Raw genomic sequence first — 12826 nt, 5'->3', positions numbered from 1 at the left:
TTTGTCAAGAGCTGGTATATCCAGGATGATCAATAGATTCATTCTCCAGAAAGCATTGGTTATGTGACTGCTAGGCCCTGAGCTCTCCTTGCTTGTCTCTGGACTGCTACCAGGTAAGAGAACAGCGGGACGACCCTTCTGATCTTGGGTTTATAATTAATCGAGTAAACAGGAAGGCGAAACTAGGATCTACAGGCATTCTAGTTGAAAGAAAAGCAAACAATATTGCACATTGTAATTCACGAACTCTGTGGAGTCAAACTGGATTTTCTGGATTTCTGTCCAAGTTAAGCACTGAATACAAAAGGGTACTTTTTCCACGCATCATGCAAACAGCCCAAAGTGAGAACATCTAGGCCTAGGAAGCCTGCAGCACTCATCTCTTCTTCGTTCATCTCTTTTGCGGGCCACTTTGTGATGAGAACTTACATTGCCGAAAATGTGACACTCAAAACGTTTTTGGTTAGAGATATTCTCTCTCTCTCTCCCCCTGTTTGTAGAACTGGAAAAAATACCTGGGACTTGCAAAACAACAACAACTCTTCTCTGCTAAAATGAGTGCTCCTCAGTCTCATTCCTCATTGGGCTGTTTTGGTGACATTTTGCCTCTTCAGGGTTTTCTTCCTTCCTTCCTTTAAGGTTGTTTTGTCCTTCTGCAAACAGTGGGAGTCCCTGCTAATATACCTCCTCCTTGTTTCTTCCGGTCCTCTTTTGGCTGCAACCCTATTGCCACTCACCACCTGAGTTTGCTATTAGAAGGAGTAATTGTTGTTTTAAAACCGAGATCTGCTGGAAAATTTAGTTCTGATGTCATTATATTTTCCCACCAAGTAGGACTTCTTAAATGATGTGTGTAGTTCTGATTTTTTGGTTCTGCTCTGAATATAGAATTAGATCTGTTATTGTATCTTTCCAAGAGCTTCATAGCACAGAGATGGTTAATCACAGGTGTCCAGATTTCCTTCCTCGCTCAAGGTGGTCACTGTGAAGATCTTGTCACACGATACAACAGGTGCTGTATCACTATAGAAGCCAAGTGTGCATTAACTGAACTATTGTATTAATTAGGCGACCATATAAAATCTGGTCCTTATTCAAGAATCCTGGATTTCATGAGGCTTTGCAGTGTGCGTATATGTGTACTGTTTGTCTTAAAAAAAATTGGACAACACAAACTCTTTTAAAAAATTGTTTGTTGCCAAGGGGGAAAAGGGCATGAAGCTTTTGTTAATATCCATAAGCTTTGCCATGACCTTTGGCTTTAAGCAAATAAAGACTGAAATGAAAATATCCACCAGAGTTTTGGTATGTTTAGATTTTCATTTGCCCTGCTGTATGCTGTATATTTAATGTCATTTAAATTATTTTAATTTTACCCTCTGATTTGTCTGGCGTCATTCTTGCCTTCCCACTACTCTTCTGATCTGACTATTTTTTATTAAAACAAATAATACATCTAGAGATTCCTCAGATGTTTAGTTCTAGCAGCAGCCCCCAAAACTCATCTTAGAATTTAATAGTGAGCAAAAAGTGGTGGCAAATCATGGATGTGAGATCCACAAAGCCACATTTACCTTGAAAAGTTGCACTAGTCTTAACTTTCTTAAACATTCCATGGGATCCTTGCTTGCTGCTGCAGAGAAACTCGATTTGGGACATAGGGATGGAGGAAGAATTTATTTCAGATAATTTTTAACCAGAATTTATCCAATTTGCAACTCACAGAATGAAATGTGGACCCAAGTCTGAAGTCCAAGCTTGCAATGTGATTTGTGAAACAAGCAAAAGATGTATTCAGTAAAACGAAATTGCCATGCATCCCTACAGGAGTTCCACCTCCTCCTCCTCCACTTTATCCTAACAACAACAACAACAACCCTGTGAGGTAGATTGGGCTGAGAGTCTGTGACTGGCCCAAAGTCACCCAGTGAGCTTCATGGCCAAGCAGGGACTAGAACCTGGATCTTCAAGTCCCAAGCCAACACCCTCACCACTATTAGGGTGACCATATGAAAAGGAGGACAGGGCTCCTGTATCTTTAATGGTTGTGTTGATAAGGAAATTTTAGCAGGTGACATTTGCATATATGGGGAACCTGGTGAAATTTCCTCTTCATCACAACAGTTAAAGGTGCATGAGCTATACTAGAGTGACCAGATACAAAAGAGGGCAGGGCACCTGCAGCTTTAACTGTTGTGACGAAGAGGGAATTTCACCAGGTTCTCCATATATACAAATGACACCTGCTGAAATTCCCTTTTCTATGCAACTGTTAAAGATACTGGAGCCCTGTCCTCCTTTTCATACGGTCACCCTCACCACTACACCACCCTGTCTCATTTCACTTCAATAGTTCATTGTAATGACAAGGAATGACGGCCCTGCAGTTCGTTCCTACGGACTGTTGCTACACAAAACTTACAGCAGAGGGAGGTTTTCTCCAGTACTCATTTCAGACTCAAAAAGAATCTTTGGAATGTGTCTTGATGTGGAATGAGAGATTTCCTTCATGCATTTTTATCTGCAGAGGGAAGATTAAATGTGTGCCTGGCTGCTAGCAAGGATCATAATAATGGTGAGTGTGGATTCACTCCCGCGGAGCATTTGTGCCCAAAGCTGATCCCTGAGAATGATGGGGAAATTTTGTGTTGGCAACTGCTCCTGCTGACTTCCTTTTAGATCCAGCCCATTCTTTCCTCCTAGAAAGGAAATGGGCTTAAGGTCTGTATGTTCTAAAAATTCCCCCTTTATGACTTCTGGGGCAGCCAGTCTTCGAAAACCTGCAAGACTGACCTTGTATACGTTGGGGTTTGTTCTATGAATAGTAGAAATTTGTCTTGTCCGCTGCTAGGAAATCCTGAGTTTGGGGCCCCGATGCTGGTTTTGACCTTTAGAACCTTACATGGTTTGGGACCAAATCACTTGAAGGATTTGGTCCCAAATCAGTTTTCCAGCAAGAAAAGCCCTCCTCATTTTGCCCACCTGTGAGGGCACTTCGTGGGGTGGCCACACATGAGACTAAGGTGCCATCAGAAGTCCGCCATGCTCCACCAATGCAGGCTTTTAAAAAGGACCTGAACATACTATTATTTTACTCTGGCTTTCTCCTGACTGCCACTGTTGCTGTTTTTAGTGCTGGGTTTGTTGTTGGTTTTTTATTGTGTTCTTACTGTGCTATTGTATTTCTACCTGCGGGGTCGCCTTCTCCCGTACAATCTGCCCGGCACACTCAGGTCCTCTGGGAAGAATCTACTTCAGTCAGCAAAGACTAGGCTGACAACCATAACCCAGAGGACCTTCTCTTCTGCTGCTCCCAGACTGTGGAATGGCCTGCCGGAGGAGATTCGTCAACTTAACAGTCTTTTAGCATTCAAGAAAGCTACCAAGACTGACCTCTTCCAGCAGGCCTATCCAGTGGAATTTTAGGAGGCTTTTAGTATGTTTTTAGGATGCTTTTAGGATGTTTTTAAACAGTGTATACCATGTTTTTAGTCAGTATTTTATGTATTTTAAGCTTGCTGTTGTTCCCTGCCTTGATCCAATCGGAGAGGCAGGTAAGAAATATATTATTATTATTATTATTATTATTATTATTATTTTAATATTTTATCAGTTTTATGTGTTTTCTTGTTGTATGACACCTTGGAATATCTTTGTTTTAATCAGGTTTTTTTAATACTGTTTTTATTGATTTTCAAGTAAGGACAAATACAATAAACACACAGAGTAAAAGAAAACACTCAACAACAATATGATTGTCCCCCTACACTGCCTCAAGTGCTATTTTTATAATATAGAAAGGCAGAGGACAAATTGGGTATTTATTTATTTATTATTTATTTTATTTATTACATTTATACACCGCCCCATAGCTGAAGCTCTGGGTGGGTACAAATCAAATAAATGAATGAATATTAGGCACCCATGCATTCCAAAAGGATTGCAATAGGAGACATGCACACAAAATGCGTATGAATTTTCAAACTTTTTTAAAAACACACACACACCAAACAAACCAAATTTAAGGGAGCTAAAACAAACCACAGTGGACAGGTTCATCCAACCCTTCAGGGGAGCAGGGTCACTCTGCTTTCTTTGGGAAGAATCCTTTGTTCTTGCCTTGGTGAGCAGAAACGTTTCCAGAGAGCTCTGGAATTTGGCCTTTGTGAAGAGGCAGCCTGGGTTCCTGCCAACGGGCAGGCTCTCATTTTAGAAACTCAGAGTTGTCCTCGCCAAGTATATAATTATAGCACGAACAGCAAAGCTGAGCAGCTGCAGGAACTGCAGGGAGGAGGCATCACAAGGAGGACGGAAGGGAACCTGTTAGCTAGGCGCTGAATCTGGGGACAGAGTGAAACCATCGCTTGCGGGTGGAGCAGCTGCTTTGTCCACAGAAGGCCCCGGGTCCAATCCAGTTAGAATGCTCAGCTAGCAGGGAATGGGGACCCTCCCTCCAACTTAAAACCCGCTGGACCATAGCGGGCTAGCTGGAAAGCTGGTCTGCGCTGCTATAAATAGGCCCCTCTGCTATGTCTGCTGGAATGGCCTCTTTTGAGCAGCTATTTAAAGGCACAGGAGCTCCGTCCAGTGGGAGCTGTTGGTTCTGATCTTGGTGAGATTCTGAATCCATTCTGGGGTTGAATCAGAATCAGCCAGAATGCGAAGGGGGAGCTATCCAAGGTGCTGAACTTTAGCCCACAATTAGGTTCAGGAGCTTGGAAGAGCTCCTTTGGGGTTCTGTCTGGCTCAGACGGAAACCCAAAACGGATTCTCAGCCCCATTGAAACTGGATCCACCGCCCTCCACTGGCCCCGTCTCTTTGGCATCCCTCTGGCCACTGCAGCTGGAAGGCAGCCCATGCTGAGGTGCCACAACTTAGTGTGCTTCAGTTCCCAGGTTTCACTGCGGAAATGCAGGAAAAGGGAGTTCCCTCCTACACCCAAGGATGACTCTTTCTTTCTATCTAAGGCAGCCAATTCATGTCCTGAAATGGGGACTGTTGTTTAGAACAGATTTTTAGATACTGGCCCTTCAGCCAACTCCTATAAAAGGCTTGAAATCCATGCATAACCACGCAGTAAATTAAACACCATGAAAAGATGGTTGTAACAAGGGCTATAAATATCATTTTTCCCCACTGATGGGGACCAATTTGGTTGAAAGGCATTTGGGATAGAGGCATTGTAGTTTTGTATAGCCCCCCTTCTTTTTGGAAAGTAGTATTGCGACTATGTAATAGTGTAGAATCATAGAATCATGGATTAGTAGAGTTGGAAGGGGCCTCTAAGGCCATCGAGTCCAACCCCCTGCACAATGCAGGAATCCACCCTCAAGCATCCCTGACAGATGGCTGTCCACCCAGCTGCCTCTTGTATGTATGTATGATAAACTGTTAGACTGCTAATCTGGTGTTTTAAACTTTGTGTGAAGCATGACTTTTTATATTAAAATTTGGTATATGTTCTATCTGTTTTTATACACCTAATTTTCCTTAAACCTATGTTGTTTTGTTGATTCCTGGCATCTCCTATTAGAAGGATGAGCTCAACAGCTGGTGGAAAAATACTCCACCAGTAAAAGGAGAAAATTCTGGGCTACAGGAATAAACCCCCGGCTTCATGGACCATCCCAAGTTCCCGCCTCTAACCCACGCCACTTCTCTAAGGCAACACCTTCTAGAGCAGTATAAAACCCGGTTAATGATCTACTACTACATTAGCAATGCCTGCTTTAACAATCATCTCCCAGGCAGCCCTGCCTCAAGCTGGCTTCCAGGAATTGGACTGGATGAATGTTGCCCCTCCCTATGGCTTTGAACATTTTGCACACTCATCTCAGGTTTTGAATCTCTCACATATGTTCCAGCAGAGCAACGGCAGGCTGAGAGCTACAGACTGTGCTGACAGATTCTTTTTCAGGGAGAGATGCATCATGTTTTTTCTTTATTGAAGCTCCAAATCCTCTTCTCTTTCTACGGTACCCATCAAGTATGTTCTGGATCTATGTAGGAGGGATCTCCATACTGCAAATCCTTGCAGAATGCCCAAACCGAAGCTGCCAATTCGCTCTCTTTGGGGAACAGTCATCTGCTTTTTTCTTGGTAAGTGTTCCAATGCTTGCTAAAAAAAAAAGCTTCATCCAGGGAAAAATAAGCATGTGTTTTTCACTGGGAAACCAAATGATACGGTTTTACAAGCCTGGTGAGAGGAGAAAGCAGACAATGATAGCCAAGAGACATTCTCAAGAAGCAATCTTGGGTGGGTGGGGAACTGAATTACTGTCAGTTTTTGTAGCTAGATGTATGGAACTTCTGAAGTTAATATGCTGTTTCTTGTTCCTTTAACAACAGAGCTGGAAGCTTTTTAAATATTCCCAGCCCTCCCCCAACCACCCCCCAAAATAAACACATAAAAATTCAGGGTCAGGAAGATAGAAGTTAAACTGTTTGAATCTTTACAAAAACAAAGGCAGCTGTGTGTGTCAGCCATAGGGAGAATATTGTTAGTGAAAGATGTTTTCTTCAGAGTGGCTGGAAAATAATGATGGATACATTTAAAAAGGGCACAGCCATTCAAGTTGATTGGGGAGCATGTCCCACTGCGCCCAGTAGATCTGATTCCCACTGAAATTTGCAAATGATAGCAGCCTAGGTTTGATTGATATGTGCAATTAGAACATTTCCTGGATGATGCTCTATTATTTATTATCATCATTTCATCTTAAAGCGCCACCGAGAACTGCGTCATTAGCAGCCCTCCCCTCTGAAACTATTTCAGCGTTGTAGTTTTAGCAATTTGAGAAGCTGTCCTGGGCTCCTCCTTCTTGGTGGCTGGATACGCTTGCCGAGGAAAGCCTCAGCCTGCAGCCACCACCATCTTCATTTCCTCAGGATGGCTCGGAATCCCACCATGTAGCTCAGAGGCCTTCATGGGAAATGCAGATGGTGGACGCTCTCACCTTGCTTTGAAGTGATCCCAGCTGCCAGAAAGAACATCTATGGATTTTTTTAAAAAAAGTGAGAGGGATTGGTGTGGTGTAATACCTGATATAGTGCAATTCCTTTGAGATCTCTATAGCTCTTCATCAGGCAAGATGTTACAAGAAGCAGACTGGTGGCAGGAAGTGGGCAGAGGTTTCGGGGTTTGAAAGTCTGACTGGATGTTCTGTAATCAGCATTTTGGATGCCGTAGAGAGACACTCCCCCCCCCCCATCCATATGGCAGAGGCTCTCCTCTTGACAAAGTCACCCTACATGTGGTGGGGTGGGGCTGGTGTGCCCCCCCTCCTTGCATGTTTAATAATCACACCCTGGGAACACCTGAGTAGGGCTCATGTCATGAATGGCTGCGGACATTCAAGGCTGCAGACATTTGATTTGCAGTCTGCCAGGTGATATGATGCCTTCAGGTTTCAGAGTTGCCAGGACCATTGGGAAGATGATGAATTTTTCTTGATACCAGGTTGGGAAATTGTGCAGGCATGGCATCCAAAACTACCCATTATCCCCAGGAGATCAGACTGGCCTGTTCTTTCATGGCCATTAGACGCTAGGAAAAGGTCATCCCTCCACCCCCACACACCACACACCACACACCACAAGCAGACTTATGATTTGGCTAACTTCTAAATCTTTCTGTTGAAATGTGTGCAGTTTTACTTGGTTGCTGTATCAGAAGTGTCATCATTTTTTTGTGGGGGATTATTTTTCTCCCCACACATCCTTAAAAGAAAAACCACTACAAGTGATCAAACGCAGAACTCTGCCCGGGCAAACAAGATCTTAGCAGGATTATGTAGCTTTTCTGAAAAGTTACCTTTTTTGGGGGGGGGGGGAATGGAATTGGACCCTTTCAAAAGTAGGCTGGCTGCCTTCTTCTCAATGCCACTGCAAGTCACTTTGGCTTCCTGAAACTAGGAGTCGGTGCAAACACGACTCGTGGAGCCCAAATGGTGGTGAGTTTGAAACTTGAAGGAATCTTGCTACATCACCTTCCTTCATCTATTTCTCAGCCCCCAACACACACACATTCCATGGCATTTCCAGAAGAAAGTAATTCTACTTGCTAAGCTAATGGATAGGAAATTGGAGCGACTTAATTGCAGTGAAGGTGTGGGGGAGAAGGTCTAAGCTGGAGATGTATCCAAAATAAAGCTACAGGACTGGAAAAGAGTTATGTTTGTGCCAACTGTTTTAACTGAAATATCTGCCAAGAAGAGTGGAACTATTCTCACTCTGCCCTGTGGGGAAATGAGCAATGCTTCCTTTTTTCCCATGTGTTTATTCTCTTCCCCGTCGCTTGCTTGTTTTTCAAATAGGTGCCGTAAGTAACGCAGTGGAGAATCCTCCTCATCAAATGAACGGCATACGAGGGCAGTCAGCCTCGTTCCTCATACAAATTCCCCCCACAAAAGTGGCGAATGAAGTCGAGTGGAACTTTCAGTCCAAAAGCGGCAAGACACTCCTGATCGCGGCATGGACGGATGGACAATGGGAGCGCCCCAATCCCAGCGACAGGTTTGGGCAGCGGTTGGAAATGGCTGCTGAGAACTCCTTGAGGATCAAAGGCCTGGAGATGGAGGACAGTGGAGTATACAAGGGTTATGTGACGCTTCATACAGGCGAGATTCCAGAGTACATGTTTAACCTTACTGTGTACGGTAAGTCATTATTCCTGCATCCTTGCCTGTGCTGAAATACATCAACACTATTTGTCCTACACAGTTACAGATGACCAAAGGCTTTCATTTATGTTCAACAGAGCCAGTACCAACACCAAAGATACTCCACTACCTAAACTCCAGTTCTTCAGACGGATGCAATGTGACTCTGCGGTGTGAGGCACCTGGAAAGGGGGAGTTTAACACCTCCTGGAAAAGAGGGAACCTTCTAAGAGACTTAGAAGAAAGTTCGGACGAGTTTCATCTCTCTAATAATGGCACAAGTCTCGCGTTGTTCTGGCACCTCACCTTGTTGGAACCCAACTTCACCTGCCTGGTCAGCAATCCTGCTGATCACAAGAGCGCCTCCGTCAACTTGCTTGGCATCTGCCCAAATAGAGGTGAGCACCTTGTTTCACCTGTCCTGGCCAGATATTAGCACAAATGAGATCCAACACATGACAACCAGACTGGTGTGCTTGATGACTTATTCTTGACAGGAATTGCCTCACATCAGTGCCAAGCATCCTGTCTGTGCTACCATTTGTATTTCTATTAGGAATGTATGAAAATTCTGCTTTGGAGAGAAATCTCAACACATTTTACCGTTTCGGCCTTAGCAGATTTAGTTCCATTTCCCTTCGTTGACGTCAACTTGATCTGAAGCAAGTTAATCCAATATGCAGATTTCAGAGTTTTATTTAGTGGCAGCTCAAATAGGATCTCTTTTCCCCCTTCAGGTCTTTACATTTGTGTAAATAGAGTTGTCTTTTTTTAAATATATTTTTTAAAACATTGGGGATCTGGTGTGCAGGTGCACAAAAGCCAGCTAAAGTGAGAATGGGACTGCTGATTCCCATTCTTATACTGCAGCCTTCCCCACAAACTCACACTCTTCAGAGGAGTTGGACTACAATCCCTATCATCCCCAGATTATAAAGATATTAGAACGTTGTGGTGGAGGCTTTCGCATTTTTGGTCCTTACAAATAATAGGATGCATGATGAAATCCCTCTCAGGATTACGGAGCTGTGTAACTGTTTTGCCTTGGGCTTCTTTTAATTGCTGTTGCTGCAATTGGTCTTAGCAAAAATTTCAATTGTTGGTCTGTGCAGGTGAAAGTCAAGCCAGAAGACTGTGGATCTTTGCCATCATTCATGTATTCTTCTCGCCCTGGTTGCGGGTTTGGTGACCTGGAAGAAGTGCAAGAAAAGAAGGTGAACGTAATCTCACCCATGTAGGAAACTTCTGTTACTCTTTAGCTCCAGTTGCCACCGTTCCTCTGCTTGTCCATCCTTAGATGGAGGCGTTGGGGATGGAAGGGGGATTGTCCTACTTGGCCTAATCAATGGATTCCCATTTTGGCATCTGTATCTGAAATGACCATGGATGTTCAAGTTAGGTCTTATATTTTAATGTGGGCTGAGGGTTTTTAATGGAAATTGTTTTGTGTGTTATTGTAAAGGACCATCATGCCAGAAATGGCAAGGTGGCGCTATAAAAATGTTTCTAAATTAAAAATAAATAAATTATATTCAACAGAAGCTCTTGTTTCAGATCTATTAGATGTCACAATATTCCTTTAATAAAGGTTTGTCTAACTCAGCTAATTGTTAGAGGTCTAATACAGTTAATGTCCCTTTCAACCACATGTTTTGGAAATGTTCAATAGTTGTCTGTTTTGGGAAGGAAGTTATATGGATAAACTTTATATTGGAAAACTCTTTAATATTTACTTATGTACATGTTCGTTTAAACTGGTTTGGGGATTGAGTCTGCCTTGGTCCTTGCCAGGAGAGGGACAAGAAGCATGCAGCCATATTGATTCACCTGAACCTCAATCTCTGCAATATTCGATACTATTTCTATTGCTACAGATGACAGAACCCAGTTTACAAGAAAGTGGATTCTGACTCAACATTAGGAAGCACTTCCTGATGGTACAACCTGTTCAACTATGGGATGAACTTCCTCAGAAGGTGCTGTGCCCTCCTTCATTAGGGGCGCCGTGGCAGACGAATTCCTGCATAGGCAGAGGGATGGACTAGATGGCCTCTGAGGTACCTCACAACTCTATGATTCCTTACAGACACACACACTTCAGGGCTTTGAAGAAGGTCTTCCAGATTAGGCAGTGTAAGTTCCAGACAGCTTGGATCACAACATCTCTTCATTTAGAAATTAAGCATTGCCCTTTTTGAATGTTTAGGGTTATGCCTTATACAGACGAAAGGTTGCAGGCCCTGGAGGAAATGAAATTGTGAAGAGGAAGGGGGGAGCATTCAGAGAACTTGAGAGTGGGCGGGACGAGAGCTTCTCTTGCCCTATGATGACTTCCCTGCCCTCAACCACACACCTTCCTTTTTGAGAAAGCCACTTATTCCGAAAGGGGACTGAGAAGAAGAAACATCACCAGAGAAACCTTGCAGTGGTGGGCTGAGACTCTTGTTGTGTTCTTTCACAACCATCGTATTTTTATTTAGCACAACTCCAAGTCCTCTCCTAGGTAGCGACCAGCAAAGGGGTGTGTGTGTGTGTGTGTGTGTGTGAATGTGTGTGTGAGTAAGATGGGCTTTCCACACTACAAGCCCAAGAAGTTGGTGAAGTGCACTAGCCGAAGCCTCCAGATTCCTCTTCTCTTTGGAACATTATTCTGCTCTTCTTGGCTTGGTAAGTCCTCCTCCAAACCTGACATACAGAAAAATGAGTTCACCTTGGCGCAAAGAAGGAAAGGAAATGGTGGGTTTCAAGCAAAGGGGGAGATGCTGAAACTTTTAGCAGCTCTCTTACCACAAAGAGTTGCCATGCAATTTTGAAGAGATGATACAGATAAGGTGCTACTACAACACCAGCAGAATTGAGTCGCGTAAACCAGGCATGAAGAAGTCATTCCTCTAAAGTCTGTTTTCTTCCTTTAGTCTCTATGCTGCTTCCTAGGAAGGGATAGATTGCATTTTAGGCAGGGGATCTTGGATTGGAACTCCTTACATTTTGAGCAAGGCCTGGATAAGGAGCTAGCAGCAGGAGGCTGAAAAATTGGGGCAATCTCCCTTAAAATGCCTCTGAATCCAGGGAGAGAAGCAATGGGAGCATTCTCCCCTCCCCAGTCTTACTGCTGATGGGCCCAGTTGCACTTTTGTTGTTCTTCCAGGGCATTTGGGATTCCCCCTGGGGGCTGCTATTGGCGCACTGGCTGTAGGTTGTGTAGACATGTACTCTTAATTGTTTGATGTTGTGTTAATCATTCTTCAAAGACATGGCTGAGATGTATGTCACTGGTTTCGCACACCTAGGGGTTTTAGCCACCCTTCCTTCTGGGGATGGCAAATTGTACCCTATGGCCTTTCAGCAAAATGCTCCTAAAATTTATGGGTGCGGTGGAGCTCTCAGGCAAATTCATGAAATGGGTAAGAGAGAGAAATGGTCAAATGTCCCAGGAGACTTATGCAATTTGGGGCAAACCATTGTGACAAAAGGAAGAGGGGCCGACCAAGAGCAAGATGGATGGATGATATTCTGGAGGTGACGGACTCGACCTTGGGGGAGCTAGGGGTGGCGACGGCCGACAGAAAGCTCTGGCCTGGGCTGGTCCATGAAGTCATGAAGAGTCGGAAGCGACTGAACGAATAAACAACAACAATTGTGACAAAAACCTCCAGATGTGGGGATATAATTTCCATCATGCCAAAAAGATCAGCAAGAAAGATTTGGCCATTTCCACCCAATATGGGACATATATTTACATACATACCTTATCTTCTGTCAAGGGCTTAGGGATGGACCTATGCTTCTGAAAGGCGCACATTAAAGACAAAATCCGTGACTAGCAGAAAAAGGCAGGAGAATAGAACTGGAAGGACAGGATTGGATGTTTAAAGATGGATCCTAACAAAATCCATCATAACAACTTGATGATCTGACATTTAGGGGAAAGGTCACGCCACAGTTTCGGCCTTTCCAATTTGCCTGATGCAAATGAAGCATCTTGATTGGTCGCTCTGCAGGAAAATAAAAACTTGACTTCTTTATTTACTTTCTTGTGAACCGCCCAGAGAGCTTCGGCTATTGGGCAGTATAAAAATGTAATAAATAAATAAATAAATAAATAAATTCTTACTTTTTTTTTTTTAAAAAAAAGGGACAAGATGTGAGCAGACCGCAAATCCTC

The 12826-nt window shown here is 43.6% G+C and overlaps 1 protein-coding gene across 1 annotated transcript; it reads left to right on the top strand.

Moving 5' to 3' along the window:
• Positions 1–5876: 5876 nt before the first annotated feature.
• Positions 5877–10075, top strand: LOC134412169 (SLAM family member 6-like). Its single transcript, XM_063145994.1, has 4 exons — positions 5877–6100; positions 8317–8658; positions 8760–9059; positions 9774–10075. Exons 1-4 carry the CDS (start codon positions 6040–6042, stop codon positions 9848–9850), a joined length of 780 nt encoding a protein of 259 aa, XP_063002064.1. The 5' UTR covers positions 5877–6039; the 3' UTR covers positions 9851–10075.
• Positions 10076–12826: the final 2751 nt, after the last annotated feature.

Source organism: Elgaria multicarinata, chromosome 21, assembly GCF_023053635.1.
Source record: "Elgaria multicarinata webbii isolate HBS135686 ecotype San Diego chromosome 21, rElgMul1.1.pri, whole genome shotgun sequence".
NCBI classification, from domain to species: domain Eukaryota; kingdom Metazoa; phylum Chordata; class Lepidosauria; order Squamata; family Anguidae; genus Elgaria; species Elgaria multicarinata.
The sequence above is the reverse complement of the archived record's forward strand: the minus strand, read 5'-3'. Positions and strand labels throughout refer to the sequence as shown.

Coding starts and splice junctions, on each gene's coding strand:
- LOC134412169 (XM_063145994.1), top strand. CDS start 6,040: ATGCCCAAACCGAAGCTGCCAATTCGCTCTCTTTGGGGAACAGTCATC. Junction 6,101..8,316: donor AGTCATCTGCTTTTTTCTTG/GTAAGTGTTCCA, acceptor TTTTTCAAATAG/GTGCCGTAAGTAACGCAGTG. Junction 8,659..8,759: donor GTTTAACCTTACTGTGTACG/GTAAGTCATTAT, acceptor TATGTTCAACAG/AGCCAGTACCAACACCAAAG.